The sequence below is a fragment of the Ruditapes philippinarum genome, unplaced genomic scaffold (genome assembly GCF_026571515.1).
Source record: "Ruditapes philippinarum isolate M1 unplaced genomic scaffold, ASM2657151v2 ctg16586_1_1_1_1, whole genome shotgun sequence".
Classification (NCBI taxonomy): Eukaryota; Metazoa; Mollusca; class Bivalvia; order Venerida; family Veneridae; genus Ruditapes; species Ruditapes philippinarum.
This window is the reverse complement of record NW_026866196.1, coordinates 1-18,356: the sequence shown is the minus strand read 5'-3', so window position 1 is coordinate 18,356 and position 18,356 is coordinate 1. Positions and strand designations below refer to the sequence as shown.

The 18,356-nt window shown below is 34.0% G+C and overlaps 1 protein-coding gene across 3 annotated transcripts; it reads left to right on the top strand.

Annotated features, from left to right (window-relative positions):
* Nucleotides 1-4,025: 4,025 nt before the first annotated feature.
* LOC132731657 (uncharacterized protein KIAA0930 homolog) lies at nt 4,026-18,347 on the top strand. Of its 3 annotated transcripts, none has more exons than XM_060717882.1 (10): nt 4,026-4,181; nt 6,466-6,614; nt 7,024-7,128; nt 8,416-8,493; nt 9,376-9,477; nt 10,833-10,973; nt 11,466-11,666; nt 14,373-14,523; nt 16,589-16,738; nt 17,275-18,347. In XM_060717882.1, exons 1-10 carry the CDS (start codon nt 4,034-4,036, stop codon nt 17,313-17,315), a joined length of 1,266 nt encoding a protein of 421 aa, XP_060573865.1. In that variant the 5' UTR covers nt 4,026-4,033; the 3' UTR covers nt 17,316-18,347. The 3 variants fall into 3 exon arrangements, with proteins under 3 accessions (XP_060573865.1, XP_060573866.1, XP_060573864.1); XM_060717883.1 differs by lacking the exon at nt 14,373-14,523 and adding an exon at nt 12,217-12,235; XM_060717881.1 differs by having other exon boundaries at nt 14,370-14,523; nt 17,275-18,346.
* The last annotated feature ends 9 nt before the right edge of the window (nt 18,348-18,356 follow it).

Below are 18,356 nucleotides of genomic sequence, written 5' to 3'. Positions count from 1 at the left end.
AAACCAAAAAAAAAAAAAACTGGAAAAAAAAATTTGGGGTTGCAAAGTGAAGAACCCCTTTAAATTTTAAAAATAAAAATAAAAAATGAACAATTTTAAAAAAAAAAAAATTTTTTCCCATTCAAGAAATGTTTCATGTTTTATGCAATTAATCTGTTTTTGCAGTTTTTTTTACCATATTTCTTCTGAGGTTTGGACAACACAGTAAAGGCTATTTTTGCTTATTTTGACAATTTTTTTGTAAATTGTACATGTAAGTGTTGTTTGCAATGTTGTCAATGACTTTCCTTGTTCACCTTTTTTAAAAACATTTTGAAAAATTTCATAAAAGTAAGCATGAATCTGGAGGCATGCTGCTTTAAGGCATTTTTATTCTTCATTGCAGAAAGTCAACCATGGAACAACAGAACTGAAAGACACTGTATATATGAGACCGCCTCCTAAAAAACGTACTAAAGAAATTACGAGAGATGATTGAAAAAAGATGAAGAAGATGGCAAACTTAGAGGTAAAGAATCTTTTGAAAGTTCCAAGACACTTCAGCAGATGGAGAGTTAGATAAAAAAGAAGTTTGAGAAGGAGAATGCCACAAAGAAAAGTTAAGAAAAGCAAAAGGAAAAGGCCTAAAGTGAAAAAACGATATTGTTATGGCAAAGGTTTATGAAATAGAGAAACTTGCGGCTACAGTAGATGCCGTGAAGATTTATCGATGTGCATTTTGCTCCGTAGAGTTCAAATTTGCTAAGCGTGCTGTTACTCATTTAATCGGCACTCATGATATTGATTTGGATGACACACCAGACTACGTGTCTGTCGAGAAAAAGTCAAAGAATATTAAAGATTTACAGGAATGTGATATTTGTGGGTTCCGACCGAAAGAATCAGGGACGTATTACATTCATTATCATAAATTACTTTCGACATCAAATCCCGCTACCAAAAGGTTTGGTCATATAAATGTGATCTTTGTGTCAAAAAAGAGTTCTTCACAAAAATTTCAATTACGCGACATAAACTTAATTCACTTTGAAGATAATCCATTCGAAAAAAACAATGCGGAAGCGGATTTAGGTCTCGAACATGTGTCTTAACAGTCATGTGTTCCACAAGCACAGCTCCATTTCGAAAACACAAGTGTCCAGACTGTCAAAAACATTCAAAACGGCGACTCAAATGAAGTACATCAGCGTGTACACACCGGGGAGAAGCCATTTTTGTGTCCCGTGGAACTATGTATTATCGTAGCACAACTCGTGGAAATATGAAACTTCATTTAAATAGCAGCATAAACTAACTCAAGCCGCAGTCAAAAGCCTAATGGAGGCACTTGAGGCAAGTGATGTTAATGCTGACCCGCTTATATTTGAAGAAAGTTTGGAAAGTGAAACAAATAAGCAAACTTTACCCAGAGAAGTGGCAACGGAAACTGGGCCGTTTGATATTTTAGTGCAGACTGCTACACTTGAAAACAACAATGACGTTGCAGATAATCATAATCAATATATGACCAGTCAAATGGAGGTCATGACTCAAGACAATGTGATGGTTTCTGCCTACAATCCTTCAGCGTCTGGCAGCAATCCCATTCTTTTGAATGCCCGAGATTATTCTTTAGTAACACAAGCTGCTGTACAGAATCAAGATCTAGATATGGTGATACCGGAGGATAACCAAATGATGGAAAACCAGAATATTCCACGTCACGTAGAAATGCTGATTCAGGACGCACATCAGTTTATGCAACATCAAGATAACCAGAACCAGGGTCAATATGTTCAAGATTATCAGGCTAATACGGAGAATGAAATTCAAAACTTAAGAAGCCGGTTACCGGAACAACCATCACTTAGTCAGACTTATGAAACACCAAGTGGTACTATCAGTACACGGTTTTCTGATAATCCTCAAGGTCACATGACACATAAGATACTCGATCCTCACTCAAAAGAAGCCAGAATGATGATAAGAGAAGCTTTTGAAGGTCATGGGAGTAGGTCACTTCTAAAGTCAGCCATTTTACATGGGAACCAGGAGAATCAAAGGCTTGAGATTGGAGCCCGGCATTTACCAGATAATTCAAACATTTCGGAATCAAACTCGAACCTATTAAATGAAGCTGAAAAACTTGTTATAGATTTACATGAAAGTGGAAATCATTCTATCCCTCTGAATCAAGAAGATGAGGTCGTCCAAAGGTTAAGGTCACAAATTCAACAGTTAAGAGAGAGCACAGAACAATACAGAGACAGTTCTATACCCATTGCTCTTTTCAGAAATGAACACTCAGTTCCGGAGATCCTGATACAAAACATCTCTTCACAGCAACAAAACATGGAACCAGCCCATTTCCCAGCATACCATCATGCATCTGGTTCCCCTCCAGCTTATAACTCCTCTTCACATGGTCTGATGAATTTGCCAGTTTCAGATATTGAGACACAGTCTAGTGTGACCATGACCTCTGTTTCCCAAAACGAAAGTCAAGGTCAAATTCATTCCCTGCAGTCATTGCAGGGTCAAGGTTACACACCAGTTGCCTCTCAGCCAGGATCTAGTCAGTATGGATCTGATGGGACACTTTATCAGGGTTATTACCAGGAACATTATGATATTGAAAATTACTGAGGAAACCTGAGAAAATAAATGAAATAATTAATTGGAAGTATTTTCTTGAAAATCATGATAAAAGTTAATATGAAATCTCTGCATGAAGTCTTTGTTAATAGACAGTGATCGATTTGTACATGTATTTCATATGTTTTGCTTGAGTAAATTTTGATTAAAATGCACAATTTAGTATAATATTTGTATAGAAAAATATGGATGAGTTTGTGTAGAGAAACTGATTTCAAGACTTAAAGGCTTTAAGGCTTTTAGATTTTAAGGCTTTTAAATGAAATGAGCCTCATCTTGACAAAACCAAAGTAATGCGTTTGCGACCAGCATGGATCCAGACCAGCCTGCGCAGTCTGATCAGGATCCATGCTGTTCGCTTACAAACCCTATTACAAGTAGAGAAACTGATATCAAACAGCATGGATCCTGAAAAAAAACCTAATCATTACTAAAAAAAAATTATCATATTATTAATGTTTATAAATGCTTTTTTTGGAATTTCTAAATGTATTCTGATTTTATTATGACTATTTATTTATGTTCTTATTTAAATATGCATTTATAAAAAATATGAAACATGGAAGATGTTGTTTTATTATGTTTTATAAATATATAAATTATTAACTGAAGTGACCTTTAAAGTATCTGATGAATGATTAAAGGGACACCACTGAGGTTTTCTTGACATGACTGAAAATATCTTTTAGAGATTAATATGCTATTTGATGTAGGTCTAGACCAATAACTTGTGTGCAAAATTTCAGATTATTCGATCACTCTGTTTCAGTGAATAATTATTCTAATTGTGAAAAATGAGGCAAAATCTAAATTGTTGCAACAATTTTCACCCAAATCGAGCTACTGGAATAGCACAAAATATAGTCTGAGTATATTTCTTAATAATCATTTGCACATTTTTCTGTTTTAAGCTCCCCAGGTAAATTACATAAGAAATTCAAATTTTATGTTTTTAGGCATTTGGACCTCAGTGGAGTTCCTTTAAATATGCTAGTAATTATGCTAATTGTGGTGATTATGACTTAATTGCTATACAGCCATTTTGGATCCAGATCAGCCTGTGTCTGATATGCATTTTGTAACTGACCAGTACTGGTGCAATCTGCGTAAACCTTGTTATGACCCTAATAGGGTTCAAACCAACAACCCCATGGTTTAGAAGCGAACACATTAATTAACCATGGGTCACTGCTTTCATTATGCGGATGTCATGAAATGTCTAAATAGGCCTTGAATTTTCCACGCAAAAAAACGTTGACACTTTACATACACTTATTGGTTGCACAGTTCAATTATGATAAAACTACGTCGTACTGAAAACAATGAGGAAAAAAATAACTGAGCTCCAACCGAGACGATAACGTTATCTATAATGACCTTGGATTAGACCTACCCGGAAATGTTAATGTTAGTAAACATGGCGGACGAAGACGAAGTTGAAGATATGAATGAGAGTGAAATGAAGACTAGCAGCTCACTGCAGCATATGTTAGCTGTAATTGCTGAAGAAAGAAAGAAAGAAACATCAACATTTTCTATATCTGGAGGTATGTCACGCAGTTATGGTAAGGTTGATAATTAAAAATAAAATGAAAGTTGCATAAAATTGGATATTTAATTTGTGTGGGTCTCACATGACACTATTGCTTTGTAAATACAATATGATTTTACAATTTTCTTGTTGTGTTGTTAATAAACAGTTTATACAAGAAAAGTCCAACCGTGTCCAGTTTTAATTTTGTAAGTTTTCAAGAAATCATGTCAGGTGACAGAAATTTTGTTAAGATCACAGAGTGACAGATAAATTAAACGAAATCACGTCATGTCATAGTATATAAACGGGTATGCTGAAGACCTTAAGCTACCTGTCTTGCAATTACAAGCAAATATTACTTCCGATCAATGTACTCTTTGGGAGCCTAAATATTTAACTTGAACCTTTCTTGTCAATACAGGAAATAGACTTGTTTATATACTTTTGATAAATTTAATGATTTGTTACAGTTGTAAAAAATAACTGCACTTTCCGTTGGTTAGGCTGTACAGGTGTAAAACCCCAAGGGCCCTTTAGGGGTATATTCAAAAAGAGTTAGGGACTGGTTCCTGGATTCCCTTGTATCTCATAGCTGTGTCTGAAGTCTAGAGTCATGTCACGGCCCTGCAAGGGGTTTGACATTAATGGAAGATCAGGGCTCACACTGGCTCAAATAAAATAATAGCCAATATTTTTAACTTAAAAAAATAATAGCCAAAAGTTCAGCAGACTGTTGACGATATAGTGATTAACAACATAAGCAGTTGATTAATTAAACATGACATTTAAACTTTTTCAGTTTTATAAGGATTCTCAAATAAACTCCTACATTTGTGTATTATAATTGATAACTACCATCTTTTTCATAGAACCACAACTTTAATTGTTATTATAGAACAGAATAAAAATGTTATATAGTATAATTACTGTATAACAATAATACTTAAGATTCATTATAACTTTCCATAATGCTGTTATCAGACACTTTCTTTTGTTTGTTCTAATCAAATTTTGTCAGCTATAACCACTGTCAATTTCCACATTTTACACAGAACTGTAGTTGATCTAGGTCATATTAGCCTATAGAAATAACACTTGCAAACTCATTCACAGAATGAAGCCTTTTTTCTGAATAACTTACTGAAAAATTTCATCATCACCAATGTAATACAATTTTTCTGCCAAAATAGTAAAGATTTTTAAACAATACATAGCTTGTTTTCACCTTTTAATAAATATCAAAATTATCAGTGTCACAAAAATATGTGACAATCAGATTTTTTTCTGTTTTCTGAAGAAATATCCACAATTTTGGTTGTTGTGCAAATAGTTGTTTGGAAGTAAATACCTTTCAAATATTTTATCATTGTTTTCAACTGGCTATTTAGTCAAGCATCTTAAAACAAAAAAAATCGAATTTGCCATTACTGCAATTTACGGTAAATTTTGGGTTGGTCAATATCCAGTTAATCAATTTTAAGACGATTTTTGTGGCTAATTGACGGATATTTGATGGCTATTATAATGCTGGACAATATCTTTTAAGTACTTATACAATTTTACATCTGGCATGTATTTTTATCACCTCGGCAATAGTAAGCAACGCGTGACCGATAAAAAGTTGACAATCAATTAAATCCACCCCGCTGGTGTTAATTGGGTCTACTGCATTCATTATCGATTTTTACACCTTATATAAACACTGTTTGAAGTAAAAAATAATCGCCAGATTTTGTAGCCAAAATGCAAAAATAATCGCCAATCTTATAAAATAATCGCAAATGGCGACTATGGCGACCGACAGCGTAAGCCCTGGAAGATAGATAGATACATGTAGATAATTTCTTTTCATTTCTAGTTGACAAGCTCATCAATTTTACCATGACAGGTATTCTGTACAATAACAGTCTATTGTGGTTCCCACTGTTGCTTGCCAATGGTGCCAAATGTGATAAAATATTAATTCTGCTGCTTAAAATGTTACATAGTCGAATGGTGACAATGTAAGAAAAAATAGCTGGCAATTAGTACACATAAAAATCAATAAGTGGTCAACAGATGGGGTCCAAATTTTCTGGGTTTCATGCAGTTAGCTTGTTTATCAAATTGTATTGTAATATTGGATTACACTTCAGGAACGTGCTGATATGGAAGTGACAATGTGTTCATTGGAAAGTTTAACTTTATGTCACCAATGCTCCAACTTAGCTGATAATTAAACATATATGGTGAGCAGGTGTTAGTAGGAAATTAAAGTAATGAAAAATTATGGTCGTTTTTTTTATTGTGATTTGTAGATTTTGAAATGATATCAGGTGATACGATGAAATTTTGGACGAGTTTGTTTGAGCAATATTTCCTAGTGTCAGAAACTTCAGATGGTACAAGAGATGACATGCTGTTTTATGTGAGACGTGTGAAAGGAGAAAAACTGTCATTTATGAAGGTAAATCTGAGAATAATATGGACATTCTTAAAGAGAAAAAAAATCCAACAACTGAATTTGTTATTTTATATATGGTACAATGTAGTCATAAAATGATTTGCAATATTTATCAACCATTCATTTTTTCTCATATGATATTATAATGCACACATGTATAAATTGATATATTTAATAAAAAGCCCATGTACATCATGAAAATGAACTGAGCTGGTTTGTGTATTATTTTATTTTTATTCAAAGATTTCATCATTTTGTTACTTTTATTTTTCCCTTTGTTTGCACACATGCTGTATTTATACTTTGTACAATTACTTTATTTTATTTTGCGTATAAGTTTAAATGATTGAATTATATTTGTATACTGAGCCTTTACTAGTATTTGTAAATAATTTGACTTTATTTTTCATAGACAGAGATAGAAGTATACAGAAAACATTCCAAAAAACAACCCACCTTTGATGATACTAGTATTAACTGGGAGGAAACTGTTTATCTTAATATCATTTTACATCAGGTAAGTTCCATACAAGAGACCCAACAATGTTATGCATATTAAGCCTTACCCTGCTAAGTTTGTGTAATGGACAAGTCCTGCTTTTATATCGGAACTGTCCATTATTATTTAAAGGGATTTTCAGCATTAAAAAAGTAAAATTGAGTTTATTATTTTAATGCTGAAATCCCTTGCAATAAAAATGGACAATTCCAAAATGAAGCAGGTGAAGTCTGTGTCATTGTCATTACTCAGACTAAAAAGGTTAATACCATTATGTATTGATCTACAAGCACTTGCTTAATAAATGAATGTTTTTCATGGTGATATTTTATTAGTTCAAGAATAGAAACAAGTATTATTTAAGATACCTTTTACTGAATCAAGTCATCAGTAAGACTGATTGCTTTGAATCATTATTTTGTAATTAATATATGAATATTTATACAAATTGTTTGTAATTGTTACATTATCTGGTTTTTATGCAGATTTCTACACATTCTTGGTCATATCTCAGAGGTCAGTTCACCTAATTGGCTTATCTGGGAAATAAACGAATAATTACCAATTTCTCTGCAAGTGAATGATTTTAGAAATATCTTAATTTATTTTTCATCATCAGTCAGAGACAAATGACCATTAGACTATAGAAATTGGTTCTCTCAATGAAATTATGCCTTGCATGAGGATTGATCCTGCAACTCTGATTACAAATCTGATGGTCTCCCTATTGAGCTATGCAGGCAGATCCATTAATCAAATAAAGAGCCTGTATGAAAAAAATATTTGTACAGTGTTGAGTCTCATAACTTTTGCCCTTCTGATTTTATGTAATTCCTTTGTAGGTCCTTGAATATGAGGCATGCCATAATTTAATGCTAGCACTAAGTACAGCATAATTATGTCTGTTGAATATTTGTATGCAAGTTAAAATATTAAATTTGGTCACCTTAGTGCAGTGTTAACTCAGTATATTATTTAATAGGAGTTAACCTGTTAGTTAACTAAGGTGACGATTTGTTCAATTAGACTGGCCTGGCTCTACATTTCTGGCAAGTATACCATTGTTACATGTGATAAAACAGCATTTGCGCTAGAAGATGGTTCTCCAAAGTATGACATATATATAGGATAAAAGTAAAAATGCTCCGTCTGTTTATGCAGACTTTCATAGCTTTACACATGTTGCAAAGGCGTGTGGTATTAGCTATTGACATTTATTTCTGTAAAACAGCGCTTTTTTCTAGGTTATCGTGCAATGACATATGACTACAAGTTTTAAATGCATTATTCGTTTATATATTTCAGTTTGTATATACAATGACGTGTGCTGTTTGTACCAGAACTGCCAAAAATAACATAGAAATACTTAAAAAATATTCTCAGGTATAAAGTGGTCCTTCATACTCCATTAATACACAAAGTGTTAATTTTTACCTCATTTATAGAATTTTTACCTCATTTAAAGAAGTTGTACCTCATTTAAAGGGTATTGAAAAGTTCTACAGTCTGCACTTGTCTAGACTGGATTATTTTGGAGTTTTCTACCCCACATCATTTAAATAGCAATGTGATTGGTGAAAATTGTAAACTACATGAAGTTCACTTGAGTAGATATTATCCGGAACTCGGCAAATTGGGGTTTTCCCAGCTTATAGGTACAATCAAACTTTATATTTGTAGCTTTCCGTCGCACTACTCATCACAATAGATAGGTCAACTGGTTACACTTATTTTAGAAGTTGTAACTGTAAAAGTTTGTTTGTACCTACATTATACATGTATTAGCTGGGAAAAAACCCCAAATATTCTTAATTCTGGAGTTAGTCTGTTAATAAACATGAAAGACATTGAAAAGTGCAACATCTTTCCTGCCTACCTTTGGCTGTCTTAAAATATTTTGTCCCACATCACTGTGTGACAGATTTCTTTCATGCTAGGAAGCTATCCAGCTTGCTAATGAAATCTCCATGGTTCTGCTTGAGTGCAAGCATGTGCCTGAAATAATACATGAGGCCGCATCTGAGGTCTTCTTCCACCAGTAATGTTAGAGATTTGCTGTATAACCTTTGTGATGTTGACGTGACCCCAACCCCATCAGTTGGGCTTGAAAATCACCTTTTGACCTCTATGGTGTTGATTTTTAATTAAAATTTTGGATGGAATTTTGTATTTTACAAATCAAAGATCTTTTTAGCTTGGTAGAATGAAATAAGAAAAGATAGGTAGAAATCAAATCAAATGGAATCTTGTTTGTTTATTGTGTAGCGAGTATATCCATCACCTAGCAGACGAAGAATGGATAGTAAAGGAACCCAAGAGGAGATTTGTTATCCAAATATATTCTTTACTGTGGATAACTTTGAGGAGGTAAGTCTGTGTAGAAACAGTTTCACTAACATGCCATAAGGTCCCGGACATCCGGGAATATCTCGAAATGTCCCGGAAATAAGGCGTCTGTCCCGGAGGTGTCCCGGAGATGATTTATGTCCCCGTAAAAAAATAAATTTAAAATTTAAGTATGTCTGTATAGAAAATATAGAAACAGTTTCACTAACAGTTGGGCTATATATTCAGATGTTAAATGTTATTATTGCAATGTGTAAATTTGAAAAACAAAATATTTGTGGGGTTTAGCTCATCTGTTTTGAAGAAAGAGTCGAGCTGTTTTGATGGCTGCGGCTTCATTGTCGTCGTCGTTGTCATGCAAGAAATTAAATGTAGCCCATTATTCAAACATTTCAAAGGGTATCAATATTTGCTTATCATGACAAAATGCAATTGATAGAAATAGAGCAAAATTCTGAAAGCAATATTTAATATAACTTACAGTTTTTAACAGATGACCACTTGCACCACATGGTGTGACATGCGGTGCTCTTGTTTTTCATTAACCTAAATGTGGATACAAAATATAACTTATATTATAATATAGCCTCTGAAGAGCATTTGCCTGTTTAGAACAAAAGTATATTATTTCTTCCAGATGTAACAGTTTCCAAATTATACTTACCTCTGTAGAGCAACACCTCTAAACAAGATACAAAATATTTGTCTCCCAAAGGGTGATGCTCAGCAGAGATAATTCTGGAATATACCTGATGTCCTTGTGCTTCTGTTACATTGGAGATGAGGGTCACCTTATGTCCTCAATCCTCATGCTTCAGTTATATTGGAGATACAGTTGAATGACAATCGAGGGCTTAGTGTGAAAGAGTTGTAACTTATGTTAAATAAAGAAGGATTTACAACCCTGTCATCTTAAGCTGTCAGCATGTTCTTATATTGTGTCTCTGCCATTTAAAACCCAACAAAAAAGTAAGAGAGGTGACTGTGATTGAGGTCATTGTCGTTGACTTCAACCACTTTCTCCCAATTCCTCTGGGTTTGAATCCAGATAGGGACTTTTGATTCTATCATGTGAGGAAGCTTAGCTAACAGAGCATCAGTGGTTCTACTCAGGTGCAGGTTTGTGCCTGAATAAATGCACAGAAGGGCACCTGAAGTCTTCCTACACCAGTAAAGCTGGAACAACGCCATATGACTTAAACTGTGTCAGTGGGAGGTAAAACCCAATTAAACAGACAAAACAATGAAAAAAGTAAGGAAAATACATGCATGATCAAAGCCATGTTTTAAAATTTTCTCTATGTTGGATGGTAATGAATATTTATTATAGATTTCATTGTTTTCATAAATAATGAATAATGATTTATTTATTTCAGGCATTTACAGATATAGTTGTTCAAGACAGTGAGTTAGTCACGGTTGAATTAGTAGCCTCAGACCGAGACGGGGAACTACAAGGAGTTATCTTTCTTGGCTCAATTAGATATGATAATCTAAAGAAGGTTTATGATGCAAGGGTAGGTTTGAAGAATTTTTAGCTCAACTTTAAAAAAAAATAATAATGGCACTCTTCTTTACGCCAGCCTTTGACCTTAGCCAAACACTTTGGTTATTAAAGTTTTGCATGAAACTTTTGTACAACTTTATTTCTTGGCAAATATATGAAATATTTCTTTGTATCTTGGCACATGGCTTTGACATCATAATTAAGGTAATTTTCAAGGAGCGACATAGAAGCAACGCAACTTAGGTGTGGATTATTGATATTTCAAAATCATTGTCATTTCTGAGATTCAAAGTTTGTGGTTTAAATGGATTGGTTATTCACAAATTTGAGATAAAACAAATATTTATAAGTCTGCTATACAATTATTTGCATTTTTTTTTTGGGGGGGGGGGGAATGAAACAGACAATCTACAAATTTAGGAATCCACAAAAGTGACCTTTTTGGACAAAGCTAGATCATTTTAATATTATGCAATCTTATTACTTTTCTTCTTCATTTCAGTCAAGCCTTACAAGTAAAATGGTACAGCGCATGTCGTTAGGTTGGATAAGTAAAACTCACAAGAGGGTAGAATATGTCCGAATGCGGGGGCCTGGCGGGAAAGGGTTTGCGGAGATAGCCGTCTCTCGAGTGAAGGGGTCAGGTCCAGAGACCCCTGATCTTGAAAACTTTCCCGTAGATGATTTCGATCATAATCAAGAGGTATGGATTGTTGTAAATGTTGTATTTATGAACATAAGGGCTTACACAATATATTTTTGTATGTCTTTGTTAAAATGTATAAATAGAGAATAACATGCTTGTGTCAGATTTAAAATTTATTAGGCATGACATAGAAAAAATGAAAAATACCTACCTACCTACTGAAAAAAAAATGTGTACTATTAGCAACTGCAGACGAAATCAAATTTATGGTAATGGCCATATTGAAGCTTAATTGTTTTACTTCTAAAGGTAGCTAGTTCTATATAGAAGATAGCTACTCAGTCCTGAAATAATACTGACAGGGGCACTTGAGGTTTTCCACTTTTAGTTAAGCTGGAAACAGCCACATGTTCGTGACTGGGTTTGATGTGACTAAAAAATCTTAAGAACTTTTTAATACTTTAACTGAAAGGTGCAAATGCATCAGAAAAAAATATGCCATTGCTTGGATTTGAACTCATGACCATCCACTTATTAGTGAAAGTAATTGAGAGTGACTCTAGACCATTGAGCCAAATATATAAATATATTAATATTAATATTTCAGAATAATGGTGAAGATGGAGGTATCAATTCAAGCTGTTATTATTACCTAAACTGGTCCTAAGACCATATAATTGCACAATGCACAACCAACCTTGCACACACTTTAATGTCTACCAATTAAATCTGATTGTCGTATTACAATTGATCTTCAAACCCATATTACAATTGGTCTTTCAATCCTCACCTGTTTTAACTGTAGGTTTTTTATGCAAGCCTTCCTTTCATTTAATAATGCCTTAAACATATTGAGTAGATCCCCTTTGTGGCTGACAGGTTGCCTTTACTGATTGGGGCATCCAAAATACAGCCACTTATTAACCTTGTGTGAACATAAGAGATGACTAAATGGGTTCAAATTATTGGAGTCTATGCATCTCGTAGCTCCAGCAGGTGAGGTGGTTTTGACCCCTGGTGTTGCTTTAAGTTTGTAACACCCGAGGTTAGCCAAAATCATCTTAACTGTTTCGGCGCCATACAGCATTAACTGTTTTGTTGCGCTGTAAAACCAAACAAAACATATTGATTAGAGATCAAGAGCATATTTTCCTTCTTATTTGAGGGAACCTGTTGATGGACACTATATATAAACAGTTAAATGAAGTTGATAAAAAAATATTGACTTCTGCCTTTGGATGTGGCTTCTGGCTGATTGGGTCAGGGACACCAAGGCTAAAAATAGGACATTCTGCTTTTCTTCACAGTGAGGTCATGCTAAACATGATATCATCACCTTAGTGCAATAATTGGTTAACTCCTACTAAATTAAGTAGGTCTTAACCCGTTACTGCAGTTAAGGTGACGTTATATTCTTGTTTGCTTCTTTTGTGCATCAAGATTTTTATTTCTTATGTGAAACAGCTTTTCCTGTTCTTAAAGGGGCTCCACTAAAGTTTTTTTTGAAAAGACGGGACTGAAAATATTTTTCAAAGATTTGTGTACCATATGATGAAGGTCTGAACCGATAAACTATATGCAAATTTTCAGATTGTTTTCTCATGAGTCATCCCATTTTCCCACATTAATGATCATTTTTACCTGGCAAATGACACAAAATGATTCAAATCAGTCTGAAAAATGCACAAATATTTTCAAATGTTCAATTTAATTCTTTATTATCCTTTGCATATTTCCCAATTTAAGTGCTTTACTTTTTGTGTCGCCTTGAAAAGGTGACATTTAGGGGTTACTTATGTCGGCGGCGGCGTCTGTGTCGTTGTCGGCGTCCCCTAAAGCTTGTCCGGAGCATAACTCAGTCACTATAAGTCTGATTGACTTCAAACTTGGTATGCATGCTTTTTTCAATAACCCGAAGTGCAGTGCACAACGACCGGTACTCTGCACTTCCTAATTTTTGAGTTATTGCCCTTTGTTAATTTTCATACTTTATTTTTGTCCGGGCCATTTCTCCTAATGTATAAAAGCCATGGACTTGAAACTTCATAGGATGATAGGTTTCATTGAGAAGAAGTGCAGTGCACAAGAACAGGTACTCTGCATTTCTTATTTTTTGAGTTATTGCCCTTTGTTAATTTTCATACTTTATTTTTGTCCGGGCCATTTCTCCTAATGTATAAAAGCCATGGACTTGAAACTTCATAGGATGATAGGTTTCATTGAGAAGAAGTGCAGTGCATAAGAACTGATACTCTGCATTTCTTATTTTTTGAGTTATTGCCCTTTGTTGATTTTCATACTTTATTTTTGTCCGGGCCATTTCTCCTAATGTATAAAAGCCATGGACTTGAAACTTCATAGGATGATAGGTTTCATTGAGAAGAAGTGCAGTGCACAAGAACAGGTACTCTGCATTTCTTATTTTTTGAGTTATTGCCCTTTGTTCATTTTCATACCTTAATTTTGTCCAGGCCAATTCTCCTTAAGTATAAAAGCTATGGACTTGAAACTTCATAAGATGATAGATCTCATTAAGAAAAAGTGCAGTGCACAAGAATCGGTACTCTGCATTTCTTAATTTTTGAGTTATGGCCATTTCTCCTAAACTACATTGTTCACAAGGCGACACATCCGACTCGCGGAGTTCTAGTTCTATGTAAGAATTTCAAATTTTATGTTTTAGGCATTTTGACCTCAGTTGAGCCCCTTTAAACATTTAAAACCAACTGATCATATGCACAACTTCCTTCCCTTTTCCAGCAGAATAATTACACACAACGCAGAATGAGTGACCCTAGTCAAGCAATTACTTCCTTTATGCAGCGTGCAATAAAAAAATCTCGCTCCGAGACACAAAATGTTGATATTATAGGAACCGATGATCAGGAAGTAGAGGCTGGTACTCTACATGATGGTGAGTTTATATCAGTATTACTTTCAGAAGATTGGTACCACCTGACAGGAAGTAGAGGCTGGTACTCTACATGTTGGTGAGTTTATATTTGTATTACTTTCAGAAGATTGGTACCACCTGACAGGAAGTAGAGGCTGGTACTCTACATGGTGGTGAGTTTATATCTGTATTACTTTTAGAAGATTGGTACCACCTGACAGGAAGTAGAGTCTGGTACTCTACATGAAAGTGAGGTTACATTGATATTACTTTTAGAAGATGAGCACCACTTGACAGGAAGTGTAATATATTCTAGTAATTTACATGATGGTAAGTTCATATCAGGGAATGGGTTTTAGTGCTTACAAGTGTTTGGCTCTACTAAATCACGGTGCATGTCCAGTTTTGGTTATCGCCAAAACCTTGGGATGATAGAGACTGCACTTCAGGATGATTTTGAAATAAACTCTTAAAACTCGTATTTTAATGGTTAGACTAGAGTTAATTCGTGACGTCACTGTAGTCATTTCATTGTGAGTATTCTCATTGTGTAGTTAAAGTAATGTGACTATAGTTAGACCTGAACCCTGCCCAGATTTCTGTATGAAGTTTCGAACCATCAGGTAGGAAGTAGAGGCTGGTACTCTGCATGAAAGTGACATGAAAGTGAGTTTATGGACGATTACCACCTGACAGAAAGTTGGGCCTTTAATCTACATGACGGTGAGTTTATGTTAATATTGGTTTAGAAAGACGGGTACCAACTTACAGGAAGTAAATTCTGGTACTCTGCTTGACTCAGCTAGGACAAAGAAGATATGGTGATCATATCATTTTGTGTTGGGAACCAGTAATCATAAATTTTGGATGAATATACAGAAAATGTTCAGTATTATGTTAAGTATATGAACCAGTTGATATACTTTATTCTGGCACTACACATGATTTATGTCTTGTTGAGCAACTGTTGATATGGATGGAAACTTCGAATATAGTAGGGGAATGTACTCTGCATGAAAAACACAGCTGAAATGAAGAAAAAAATGCACAATATATCCAGACTCAACAATAATTCCACCATGCAAATGCCTATATTTAAACCATGCTACAGTCCTTCTGCATGAGTTAAGGAACCTAATTATATAATTTATTTTATACGCTGTACAATATTTATAATGTAATTTACATATCCAGGTTGTTACAAGTTTCATAATAAAATGCAACTTGGGAAAACTTAATTGTTCTGCATTTATTCTCATCACTGTCTAAATGATGTTACAATTTTCTTTAAAAATAGTAAAACATGTATTAACTTGGAACAGGTAATGAATGAATTTCTTGCATAGAGTTATTAAGCTTAATTTTTTATAAGTGAGGTTTAATGCCTTCAAATACCAGTGATTAACATTTTGAAAATGAACTGGTATCACACAAGATCAGCCTGCTTAACTGTTCAACCAGGCCGGACTGTTTATCCCTTTATTTGTTAAAGGTACTCCAATGAGGTTTTTTTGATGTGAGGGGACTGCTGGTATCACACGTGCTCTGTCTGCTTAACTGTAAAACCAGGTCAGGCAGTATATCCTTTTATCTCTTAAAGGGACTCCACTGAGATTTTTTGACAAGAGGGAACCGAAAATATTTTTTTCAAGATTTTTTGTAAAAATAGATGTATGTCTACACCAATAACTCATGTACAAATTTTCAGATCATTCGCTCACTCCATTTCCCAGAAATAATCCATTTTATTATGCAAATTTGCCCCAAAAATTGAAAACCGTTGCAACACTTTTCACTCAAATCCGCCAAATTCGCATAAAATTCAATTATCAATTTAATACTTTGTATATTTATATATCATCTATTGCTTGGTTTCAAATATTAAGTGTACCAGTTGATTTAAGAAAGAATTTCAAATTTATTATCTTAGGCTTTTGAACCTCAGTGGAGTTCTTTTAATGGACTCTTCCAAATTTAAATCTTGACCGCTCCATTATTCAAATTTAGCAAGGCATTTATATAAATGAAACAAGCAATTTTAAATAGTCATATTTATGACCCAGTCTTTCTTTTCTTTTTTTTTCAGAGCTAGAAGATTCCGAACAGTATAATGGTTTTTGGGGTAAATCGTTCGGTCAAGCGTGGCATTGGTTTAAAGAAAGAAGGAGAGCAAATAGTGTATCATTAAATGCATATCTAACCTACGTTACCTTGCCTTGGCATAGAATTATAGGTGGTATGTATGTTGTATATATTGTTTATATATGGGCCTCCCTGGCCAGATGATAAAAAGTTGCTGAAATAAAATCGCTCAACCCTGACCATTCTGGATTCAAATTCTATATGCATCTGTTGATTCTTTCATGTGAGGATGCTAACCAGATCAGCAGTCTACTTAAGTGCCTGTTTATTGTAGAATAATGTACGGAGAAAGGCTTTAAGTTGTCCTCCTCCAGTTAAGCTGGAAAGTTGCCGAATAACCTTTACACAGTCAGTTTGACTGAAAACCCTCTCTCAAAAAGTGTATTTATAATATATTTAGCCCGGCAAACTTACGTTCCACTTCAAAATTGTGGTGTGCTTAAAGAAAAAAACGAGTGAATCAGAATTTCATTTTTAGGATAGAGAGGAAGGCCGATTTAAAAAGTTGCCGGGCATAATATTGTGGTAACTTTGGCAAAACTGTTAATGTTGTTTACATTAAATTCGGTACCTCTACCATTTGTGTATTTATATAGTTAATGTATTGATATGTTTAAATGTCTTTTTCAGATGTTTTAGAAGTCCGGCAGCAACCTGTGTTATTGTTTTAATCAGGATACAATTTATTACAAGTTCACCCACATGTGCCATTCATCCATCAGTACCACCATCTAGAACTTATATACATGAAAATCCAACCAGTTATACGTGAAAATGCCAACCTATATACAATGTTTATACCTTAAAAATCAAATTATCAACATCAGCATGTTTAAAAATTTCATTGGTTATTTTTTGTTTTCTTTCATTATTTTTCAAAGTATTTTAAAACCAACATGTTCACATTGCGGGTTTTGCATTTACTTGAAAGTACTAATTTCTGCATTGAAAATGACTAGGACTTTCATAAAACCAATGGTTATACATGTAATTATGATTAAATAAGCATTTTTTCTTTGGAAAAAAGAGGCATTAACAATGCCCACAAGTCTGTTTTTACAATCAGATGAGATCTCTATTAGTATTAAAAGCTGTTTTAAATTTAGTCTTAAAATGTTTGCTGAAAATTGTATATTGAAAATGCATTCTATTGTTCCTTTTAACTTTTAATTTGCTAGAACCAAAAATGATTGGACTTTGCCACCAGTATAGAGCCTGGTCAGCCTGCACCTCCGTGAAGTCTGACCATGATTCAAGGTTATAAGTTTTCTCATCTCAAGCTCAGATCTCAGGTATTTGATTGGTCAGAATTCAATACAGAATGTACACTGACCAATGAAAACCCTTAGATTTGAGATGAAGCTAAGAAAAAATATTTTATAACCTTGAGCCCCAGTTTTATGCTGTTGATAACTCAAATTTTTATATTTTGATTTTGATATACATTAAACTTGGATTGAAGTGCTCCAAACTAAAAACTTGGTATATATATAACAGATTTTTTGAGAGTTAGGCATATACATGTATGTTTGAAAAGAGAGCTTGTTACTATGTCCAGTATACATGAGAATTCCATGCATATAGTAAATGTTAAAATTTTTGATGTGTTCAGTTTTTGTTTTTTAGGGTAAATCTTGTAATTCAACTACAGCCAGAAGTTCATTTATGTATTTCATGATGTGCAATATTTTAAAAGTAATTTCCGCCAAAAT